Here is an 11,200-nt window from a genome sequence, read left to right as displayed (position 1 = left end):
ACAGAATGCCCTGCTGGAACGTACCGTGACACCCAAGGCCCGGGCGACATTTCCTCGTGCATCCCTTGCCCGGATGCCCAGATGATGAGTGATCCGGGGTCGACGGACGCCTCCCAGTGTTACTGCAAGAGAAGCTACAAGCAGATCGGCAACGAGTGTGTGCGTAAGTTGCTTCCGTTGCACGTTTACGTTGCAGGAAATCGAGACTGGCAGACGTCAGGATTTTGATTGATATATCTTAGTTTAACCAGACCACTGAGCTGACTGACAGCCCTCCTAGGGCTGGCCCGAAGGATTAGATGTTTGCGTGGCTAGGAACCAATTGGTCACCTAGCAACAGGACCTACAGCTTATTGTGGGATCCGAACCACATTATATCGAGAAAGAATTTCTATCAAGCAGAAATAAATTCCTCTGATTCCGATTTGGCCGAGCCGAGAATCGAACTTCGGACCACCGGATTGGTAGCCGAGCGCGAAAACCACTCGTCCAACGGGGAACTAAAACGTCAGGAACATGGCATAGTTCTGTGAACAAAAAAATTCAGTTTAGGTACTGGTCAAGCTTTTAAAATAATTATTATTATCATTATTCAGAAGATGGACCCTATCCAAGTAGAACAAGCCCACAGGGGCCACTGACTTGAAATTCAAGCTTCCAAAGAATATGGTGTTCATTAGGAAAACGAAAGAAGAAATTTCGCTTATTAAAAAATAAAAAATTAATTAATTAATTAATAGATAAAAGTGTATTAAAACGCAAGGAAGTTGAGGAAATAGTCAAGCCTCTAAAATGAGCAAAATTAACGAAGATTAATGAAGGTGTCATAGAATCCGTCTTGATAGCTCCGGGTACATGTATGTCGGAAAATAAATCCAAAGTATGAACTTGAATTAAATAAAGAATCGTCGGTTATATCATTGACAGTGATTGTAACTGCTTGCGTAACGGAGTGTAAGGAAGTTAAGCTAACGTCCACCCATCCTAGAATAAGTGATTTACAATTGGTAACTGATACAGTATTAGAGATCTAACGTTAACGTCTTTCTAAAAACCCAATTTGGACGGGAATATCTATCCGATCTGAAGTCAAGATATCTACGGCATAAAAATTTATATCTTGTGGCTTTTGTTGAGTATTTACGAGGTTTAGCGTTAATTAGATTTCATTTATTTTCTTTCGTAACTCCCATCTAATCCTAGTTTTTAAAGGTGATTTCAAATCATCATAATAATCTCGTGATAATTACCATATCATTTAGATACTGAACAATTATTAGGAACTACGTAGCATGCACCACGACTAAGTTATCTAAAATAGAAAGGGGAACTGCAACCAAAATTCCGTTAAGGTTAATTTCGGATACGCATTCTCCATTGCCATACGATGGTACTTGAATTTTATCATGACTTTGCTAAGACACCTGAAAAAGCATTCGTAACAATACGGCATACGCACTTCCTATCAAAGTCACATACATCTCGGAACTACTGACCGGGAAGAGGCGCTCTCGTGTACATGGTGACACTTTCGTGACTCCGTGTGAGAAGGACGGATTGCGAAGGGTCGCCCTTGTTACGAGAGACACCTCGCTTTTTAAGACCTTTGACATGAAGAGATGAATTCAACGAAGACTCGGAAACTGATTGCTTTCATCTATAGGAGCTCAAGGCTCGTGATTTCGTGAAGAATATCTCAGCTTCTTTTGAATTCCTAAAGAGGACGCAAGTTTCCGAAAAGTAGGATAATAGTATAACCCAATGACGTAGAAACTGATTTGTTTTATTTGTAGGAGCTAAGGATACGTGATGCTGTGAAGAAAGACTTGTCCTGTTTAAAAGCGTTAAATGTAAATTTCCAAAAAGCACCATTAAATTAAGTTCAGAGAATTTACTCCATCTAAAAAGGTGCAAGAATCAGTTCCATGTCTACAACAGCACTGCACCTAATGACGTTCACTGCCATTCTAGCACAGTACCTGATCTGCTTTTGTTAATCGGTGTAACGATTAGCTACATATTCATGTTAAATCGTCTTTAATGAAGTATTACCTATTTACCCTGAAATAGCAGACGATTCCATATTTACGATCATTGCAATTTTCTTTTAAAAGTTAAAAAGTTTACCGGTAATTTAAAGTCGAAAATCAAAACAAGAAAGAGTGAGCAGATCATGGTGTAATTGTGTTTCGCATATATCAAATATTAAAAGTTTTTTTTATCTTATTTGTATAATCTACTGTGAATGAATACAGTGCTGGAATACAACAAATTTATTTAGGTGAGCATTAAATTATGTGTAGTGTGTGTGTGTGTGTGCATATATATATATATATATATATATATATATATATATATTAATAATATATATATATATATATATATATATATACATGCACACACACGCACACTATATATGTGTGTGTGTGTTTGTTTATGTATGTACACACAGGTGTAACAGCAATTGCTGACAGACGTTCAAAGCAGGTTCTCATGTCCCTTCACTTCCCCAGACATGAAGTGCCCCGCTCTGGCACCGCCCGAGAATGGATATTTCATCCGAAACACGTGTAACAACGTCGTCAATGCTGCATGCGGCGTTCGTTGTAATTCTGGATACACACTGCAAGGGTCCTCCATTCGCCTCTGCGGGGAGAACGGCCTTTGGAGTGGAGGCGATGCAGTCTGCGTCAGTAAGTTCAAAGGATAAAGTTCATATATTCTACGTGTTTTAAATGGTCGTTTTTTTTTTCAAACTTGAGTGGATGCCTTTTTAAACAGAAATGCTCACTGTCTTCTTTCAATCAATGTTTTTAATCAGAGTACTAATCTACTTCAGAATTTGAATGTAGGGGATAAAGTCTGTGTTAGTAGTAGGTTCGAAGGCTCAAATTCATACTTTCTCCCTGTCTTAAATGGCTCCAGTCTTTTGAAAACGAATATGCGCAAGACGATGTTTTTTTTAACATAACTGCTCACTGTCATCTTTCAGTTAATATGCGCCTATTATTATAGTGTAAGCGATGCAGTCTGTGTTAGTACGTTCAAAGGCTAAAGTTCATACTTTCCCCCTGCCTTAAATAGCTATAGTCTTTTAAAAATTGATACACGCAAATAAAAATGCTTACTGTCATCTTTCAGCCCAAATGTGCCCTTGTTTTTAATTAGCCTCATAGTTTTGCCTTTAAAAAACTCTTCATTGTCATCTTTTAGCTAATATATCGCTTTAATCTATCATACATTATCAATTCATTTTCTGAGATCTCCATTAAATAAGAACCTAATATCTGCCATTCAATTCAGTCCCCCAAGAACTCTCACAACATTCAAGCTGTGACTAAAATATGCTTCCTCACTGAAAATATATCTGGAGCTACAGACAACAGCTAGTTGTGACTAGATTTTTGTACAATAAAAACATGCCCACAACTTGATGTAACCAGAATCTATAATTTTTAAAATGAAAACACGATCACGATTTAGCATAACGAAAGTTTTTTCCCACAGTGAAAAGATATCCTGAATAGAAAAAAAATACTAAGATGAAAAATACATGGACCTTATGTCCACAACTTACTGTACAACTTATTCCTATTGTGAAAAAGAATGTCTTTACACAATATATTGCGGACCGAGATAAAGACATTTCTGTTAAACCAGAGTATGAAAGATAATAATTGGGCATAACCACAATATCAAAGATAATAATGATAATAATTCTCTAAAGCCAGAATGTTAAAGACAATAATTCTGTATAGCCATAATATTATTAAAGACAATAATTCTCTTTAACCAGAATACTAACATTAACAATTCCGTAAAGCCAGAATATTAATAGAGATAATAATTATATATAACCATAATACTATCAAAGATAATAATTCTGTATAACCAGAATATTATAACATTAATGATTCTGTAAAGCCAGAATCTTAAAGATAGTAATTCTATACAACCAAAATATGAAAGATAACAATTTTGTTTAACCAAAATATTAAAGCTAATAATTCTGTAAAGCCAGAATATGAAAGATAATAATTCTGTATAACCATAATATTAAAGATAATAATTCTGTAAAGCCAGAATGTTAAAGATAATAATTCTGTGTAGCCAGAATATTAATAAAGATATTAATTAATATAACCATAATACTATCAAAGATAATAATTCTGTATGAACAGAATATTATAACATTAATAATTCTGTAAAGTGACAATATTAAAGATTGTAATTCTATAAAGCCACAATGTTAAAGATAATAATTCTGCATAACCAGAATATTAACATTTGTAATTCTGTAAAGCCAGAATATTAAGAAAGATAATAATTCTATTTAACCATAATACTATCAAAGACAATAAATTCTGTATAACCTGAATATTATAACATTAATAATTCTGTAAAGCCAGAATATTAGAAGATAGTAATTCTATATAACCAGAATATGAAAGATAATAATTTTGTATAACCAACACATTAAAGATAATAAGTCTGTAAAGCCAAAATATTAAAGATAATAATTATGTATAACCAGAATGTTAAAGATAATAATTTTGTATGCCCAGAGTATTAAAGATAATTCAGTATAACCAAATTATTAAAGATAGTAATTCTGTATAGAAAGAATATCATCCCACAGTGAAAGCAGGTTCGAAGATACAAAAAACTGGAAGGCTCCAACAAAGTTAAAACGCACCAACAAGTTGCAACGCACACATATTCCCAACAGTAACTTAAATACATGAAAGACTGCAACCGGAATTTGTCTTCCACAGTGAAAACGTGTCCTGAGTTGAAGACAACGGCGCACGGAACGATGGTTTGCTCGAAACCGCAGCCGACCATAGACACGGAATGTTATTTCACGTGCGACCCGGGATACCAACTCGTTGGATCGAAGAAGAGAACGTGTTTACCTGTGGCTATGTGGGATGGCATTCCCGCCTACTGCAAAGGTGAGGAGCCTTCATTTTCGAGCATGATTATATTCCTCACGAGCTTGTTGGCTCGTGCTGCACGCGCTGGAACCTGGCGCTGCAGTCTCCCCCTACCCTCCCGATCCCCTAACTAACTAGCCCACCCGGCGCGGATAAACAGGTTTGCAGGAGGAAAGTGGCTGTATCATGTCCCCCCCTACTGACACCCGGAGGACGATAAACATGTTCCAATTTGATTTTATTATTATAGAATAGATAATTAACTAATAGCTGAGAAACTCTTTCCTGTGATTCGTATCGTTCTTTTTACTAAACACTTCAATACTTCCAGCAATATCTTGCTCCGCCCTGCCAAAGCTGAAACACGGATTAGTGAAACCGCAAACGTGCGCCACGGCGAAATCTAAATACGGCACCAGATGTGAATTCGCTTGTCAAAGTGGTTATCAGATCAGCGGCCCTACAAAAACCACCTGCATAGATCCAGGTGTCTGGTCGGAAGGACACAAAAGCCCACGTTGCATTGGTAAGCCAATTCATGTTGTTTCAATATTCTGTGTTTCATTTACGATCTGTTATTAATTTTTTTTTCTTTCAGAAGGGGTAAGTAGGTCTATGTATTGGAAGTCAAATTATTTGCCTGAGAGCAAACTTATGGAATACACGCAGGGAGGAAAAAGGGTAGCCTTCCGATACGTTAGGTGTTATTTTTATTTGTAATTTTTTTATCTAAATTTTCTCTTCCAATTTTTTTTATTTCAAATTCTTTTTATTTCATTTTCGATTATTTTTGGTTAGCATAAGCATCACAAAATCTTGAATATGGGAAGGAAACTGGCATCACAGAACTCCTTTAAAAAAATTAATACAAACAATTAGACACCAAAGTTAAAGATACAGAGATGGGGTCCGCTAAATTATTATTCTTTTCAGATGTTACTCCTCCAAAAATCATGTGTCCACGCAATATAACAACTAACACAGATTCCCATGAAGCATTTGCCTCTGTGACGTGGGAGCCCCCATTTGTTAAAGGTAAAAGAAAATAACTTAGCTAGTTATTTACAGTAACAAAATGTTTCGAAACCCTGTATGTCAGTAGTAACCACAGATTACATGTTATTTTTCATTTTTAATATTTTTTTTTACAGTGAAAATAACTATTAGGACAACAATATCAAGGACTTGTACCAATGGTCTCGACTTGTCTTTAAACATAGAACATCAGACTTTTGAAAAAAAATCACTGCATTGTGATATCAGAAATGACGCCCTGGTCACAAATCTGTGTAATGAATGCACTAATTATATTAATCTTTTTTATATGACAGCTTCCACATAAGGAATGTCATCCAATTTCTCATTCCAGACAATTCAAAAGGAGAAATAAGCTTAACAACAGTTCCTGCGACTACGAAACCTATGAAGCTTAAAATTGGCAATCATACCATCACTTATGTTGCTAAGGATACAATGGGCAATACAGCTTCTTGCCAATTTTCTGTAACTGTAATTGGTGAGTATTCCGCTTTTTACTTTGGCGTTAAATTTCTAATTTCTAGGATTATCTAATTCATTAGCACAGAGAATCATTTCGACTGGTGATTTTTGTCTTTCCATCGACTGAGTTACCGTTTAATCACTTGCCTTGACAGTTATATACTTATGGTCTCCAGTGTTTGAATATCTCATTTATTGACCCATTTTTAGCTATTTGTTTCACCTCCATTCCTGCTTCCTTTCTATAGCCTTGCTGTCCAGCCTCTCTAACTATTACTTTTTGGTGCAAATTATCTGCATTTCTCCCAGCTCCACCTTCAGACCCTAGTACTTCAACTCCTTCACTTTCTGGATCTCTTCATCTCGCTCTCCAACCACTCCAAGTCCCTCCTTTCACAGTCTTCAGCGCTGAATGGCTGAAAGTGCTCCAGCACTTCACTAGAAAGCCTAAATTTCATGAAAAATCAAAGAGATCATTTAATGAACTTTACTGGAAAACTTCAGCCATAGACAGTTTACTTTCACTCCGCACTTTCACAGACAACGAGCCTCCACAGACGGACTGGTGCGACTCTCCGCCAATCTTCCTGTCCCACGAAGAGCAAGTCGACGTCTACTGGGAAGAACCCATCTTCTCTGACAACGCAGGTGTTGTTGCTGAGGTAAGGTGGATATGAACTCAGATGGGCGTTTCATAAGGAATGTCTCCTCCAAAGCTATTTAGGAATCAATCCACTTTTGTTTACACAAAATAGGAATTGACAGAGTACGTAATGGGTAGCTGTGGCTGTACATGATAGAATTACCCACCTAGGTCTTCTACATGGAAGTGAGATGGGGTCTGTAAGTGTGCATGAATGAAATGGAATGGAATATAAAATTTGGGCCAAAAGCCAAGCGCTGGGACCTATGAGGTTATTCGGCACTGAAAGGGAAATGTAGACTGAAAAGGTTTGAAAGGTGTAACAGGTGGAAAACCTCCCAATTGTACTATGAAACGATTGTTAGGAGAGGTTAGAGAGCAAGGTGGAAGAAAGGGAATACGAAAGGGGGTGCAGGAAAAAGGAATGAAAGAGGTTGCAGCTGGGGGCCGAAGGGACGCTGCAAAGAACCTAAAGTGATGGGAAATGCGCGCGAGGGTAAACTATAAAGCAAATGCATGTGATATTTTTAGAAGATTTGCCCATCCTCCTTTTTTTTTCTTTTTTTTTTTGGTACAGTTTTATGCACAGGAAGTTCATGCTTGATTCTAATCTGAACTCAGGTTCCCTAGGTTCCAGCAGAAACTGAGAATTAGTAAAAACAAAAATAGTAAATAGATAAAACAGAAATTCATCCTCGTTTCAAAGATCGTTGATAAAACAACATTTCAATTAATTGCAAGTATATAAGTGCTCTGTCGTAAATAACATATGGGTTTGAAGGATGAACACGTGTAATCAATCACCTTCATCATGGAATGAATGATATTATCACTAGCACTGAAGCAAACTCTCCTCTAACCGTAGGTAACTCGGTCCATGGAACCGGGACAGTTTCCTCAAGGAGATACGCTTGTTGAATACACGGCCATTGATGAAGCAGGAAACGTTGCATCGTGTAATATCACTATCACAGTTCAGAGTGAGTATAATATAGTCATTTTTCCCTAGAATGTTTTAATAATAGTAGATAATCCTGCATACAAAACGACGAGGATCTTGTATCCTTCATTCCATTTCAATAAATCTACATTACATCTGTCCCATGAAAATTAAGCCTAGATAAGGCCGTGGTCATTTTGGCATGATAATCTTAATAGTTATGAAGACTTTATTCTTTGTTAGTAATGAGGAAAATGTACCTTCTAGAACACGCCTGTCAGTTACCTGTGGATCCAATCAACGGAGCAGCCAATTGCACCGAGAGCCCAGATGCCGTCTTCTGCTCACTCACCTGCGAGGACGGGTACGCCTTCGCCATGAGACCCCAGCAGGACTACTTCTGCGCCTACGACGGCATTTGGCTTCCAGACGACAATCCCATGCCCTTCCCGGACTGTTCAGGTGAGAAATGCGACTGACTGCTGTAGTTCAAACAATAATTGAATATTTTTGTTTTCTTATTAATATGCAAGGGACAGCCGTCTCTAAGTCCTGATCTAGCCCGGGCTAGAATGAAACGGTAAAAGAATTAGCATCCTTACGCCATCCGCCAAGCCTGGTTTGAAGGAACGAAACGTACGGGGGAAACTGAGAGAGGCGAAGAGAGAGAGAGAAGAGAGAGATGAGAGTAGCGACGGCTGGAGGAGAGACATGGGTGACGAGAGAAGAGAGAGAGAGAGAGCAGCGGTTTAACATGTGAAGACAACACTAGATCACACTTAATAGGAGAAGAGACGAAAGATTCTTGAAGCTGAGAGATGCCAAGTGTGCGTGGGATGTCCTGATTAAAGCATCAGGTATTGGATTTGAAGTTGTCTAAACAGGAAAAATGCCAATGTCACAAGACGCCTGCATGATGCGGGTGGGAAATGAATCATGTGGTGTTTCGTCAGCTCTGATGCTGCTTGTCTTCTAGAGGGGGAGTTGAATTAGTCTTTTTTGTCTTGTAACAACGGGAATTTTATGGGTTACTGTTAGAGAATAAAAAGTACAAGAACACCAATAATAATAATAATGATAATGTGCCAAAGAAATTCACAATTATATAGTAAGATATATTAATGTGTAAAATAAGCAATGACTTTCGAACGGTGTTCCTCATCAGTGTTAACGTTTACACTGATGAAGAACACAGTTCGGGGGTTCGAAAGTCTTTGCTTATTTTACATAGTAATATACTTTACTATATAATTGCGGATTTCTATGAATTTCTATGACACAGATTGTTCTTCACTAAATTGTGAATTTCTTAGCAATAATAATAATAATAATAATAATAATAATAATAATAATAATAATAATAATAATAATAATAATAATAATAATAATAATAATAATAATAATAATAATATATAAGTATCAAGACCTGAAAAAAAATAAGAAGGATATGGAATATGCCAGTGGAAACTGTACCCATAATCATAGGGACACTAGGCACGATCCCAAGATCTTTGAAAAGAAGCCTGAAAAAACTAGATGCCGAAGTAGCTCCAGGACTCATGTAGAAGTGTGTGCTCCTAAAAGTAGCGCACATAGTCAGAAAAGTGATGGACTCCTAAGGAGGCAGGATGCAACACAGAACCCCACACTAGAAAATACCACCTAGTCGAATTGGAGGACTGTGATAGACCAAAAATAATATAATAATCATCATCATCATCATCATAATAATAATATTTTTTTTTCTTTTTTTTTGCTCTATCACAGTCCTCCAATTCGACTAGGTGGTATTTATGGTGTGGGGTTCCGGGTTGCATCCTGCCTCCTTAGGAGTCCATCACTTTTTTTACTAGTATGTGCGCCGTTTCTAGGATCACACTCTTCTGCACGAGTCCTGGAGCTACTTCAGCGTCTAGTTTTTCTAGATTCCTTTTTCAGGGATCTTGGGATCGTGCCTAGTGCTCCTATGATTATGGGTACAATATCCACTGGCATATCCCATATCCTTCTTATTTCTATTTTCAGATCTTGATACTTATCCATTTTTTCCCTCTCTTTCTCTTCAACTCTGGTGTCCCATGGAATTGCGACATCAATGAGTGATACTTTCTTCTTGACTTTGTCAATCAACGTCAGTCACGTCTGGTCTATTTGCACTTATCACCCTATCTGGTCTGATACCATAGTCCCAGAGGATCTTTGCCTGATCGTTTTCTATCACTCCCTCAGGTTGGTGCTCGTACCACTTATTACTGCAAGGTAGCTAGTGTTTCTTGCACAGGCTCCAGTGGAGGGCTTTTCCCACTGAATCATGCCTCTTTTTGTACTGGTTCTGTGCAAGTACAGGGCATTCGCTTGCTATGTGGTTTATGGTTTCATTTTTCGTATTGCGCTTCCTACATATAGGAGAGATGTTATTTCCGTCTATCGTTCTTTGAACATATCGGTGGTTCTTGTGCCACTGTTATTATTCCTTCAGATTCCTTCTTTAGCTCTCCCCTCTGTAGCCATTGCCAAGTGTCATCGCTGGCTAGTTCTTTAGTCTGTCTCATGTATTGTCCGTGCATTGGTTTGTTGTGCCGGTCCTCTGTTCTGTCTGTCATTCTCCTGTCTCTGTATATTTCTGGGTCTTCGTCTACTTTTATTAGTCCTTCTTCCCATGCACTCTTAAACCGCTCGCCTTCACTGGTTATCAGATATTGCCCCAGTGCTCTGTTCTCGATGTTGACGCAGTCCTCTATACTTAGTAGTCCTCTCCCTCCTTCCTTTTGTGTAATGCATAGTCTGTCCGTATTTGCTCTTGGGTGTAGTGCTTTGTGTATTGTCATATGTTTCCTGGTTTTCTGATCTATGTTGCGGAGTTCTGCCTTCGTCCATTCCACTATTCCTGCTCTGTATCTGATTACTGGCACTGCCCATGTGTTTATGGCTTTTATCATATTTCCGGCGTTGAGTTTTGACTTGAGTATCGCCTTGAGTCTCTGCATATATTCTTTCCTGATCGTGTCCTTCATCTTTTGGTGGTGTTTTATATCCCCTCCTTCCATTATTCCCAGTTATTTGTATCCAGTCTCATTTATGTGTTTGATGTTGCTCCCATTTGGTAGCTTTATCCCTTCAGTTCTCGTTACTTTGCCTTTTTGTATGTTGACTAAGGCGCATTTTTCTATTCCAAACTCC

At 37.9% G+C, this 11,200-nt stretch overlaps 1 protein-coding gene across 1 annotated transcript in view; it reads left to right on the top strand.

Annotated features, from left to right (window-relative positions):
* The window catches only part of LOC135220902 (sushi, von Willebrand factor type A, EGF and pentraxin domain-containing protein 1-like), a 168,924-nt gene that overhangs the window by 71,223 nt on the left and 86,501 nt on the right, over positions 1 to 11,200 (top strand). The window contains exons 7-15 of the mRNA XM_064258526.1: positions 5 to 163; positions 2,514 to 2,693; positions 4,776 to 4,955; positions 5,269 to 5,463; positions 5,871 to 5,972; positions 6,307 to 6,453; positions 6,978 to 7,099; positions 7,946 to 8,060; positions 8,288 to 8,482. Of these exons, the coding sequence (XP_064114596.1) occupies positions 5 to 163; positions 2,514 to 2,693; positions 4,776 to 4,955; positions 5,269 to 5,463; positions 5,871 to 5,972; positions 6,307 to 6,453; positions 6,978 to 7,099; positions 7,946 to 8,060; positions 8,288 to 8,482 (1,395 nt within the window). The remainder of the gene's footprint in view (positions 1 to 4; positions 164 to 2,513; positions 2,694 to 4,775; positions 4,956 to 5,268; positions 5,464 to 5,870; positions 5,973 to 6,306; positions 6,454 to 6,977; positions 7,100 to 7,945; positions 8,061 to 8,287; positions 8,483 to 11,200) is intronic.

The sequence above is a fragment of the Macrobrachium nipponense genome, chromosome 2 (assembly GCF_015104395.2).
Source record: "Macrobrachium nipponense isolate FS-2020 chromosome 2, ASM1510439v2, whole genome shotgun sequence".
Taxonomy (NCBI): Eukaryota; Metazoa; Arthropoda; class Malacostraca; order Decapoda; family Palaemonidae; genus Macrobrachium; species Macrobrachium nipponense.
This window is presented reverse-complemented; position numbering and strand designations above follow the sequence as displayed.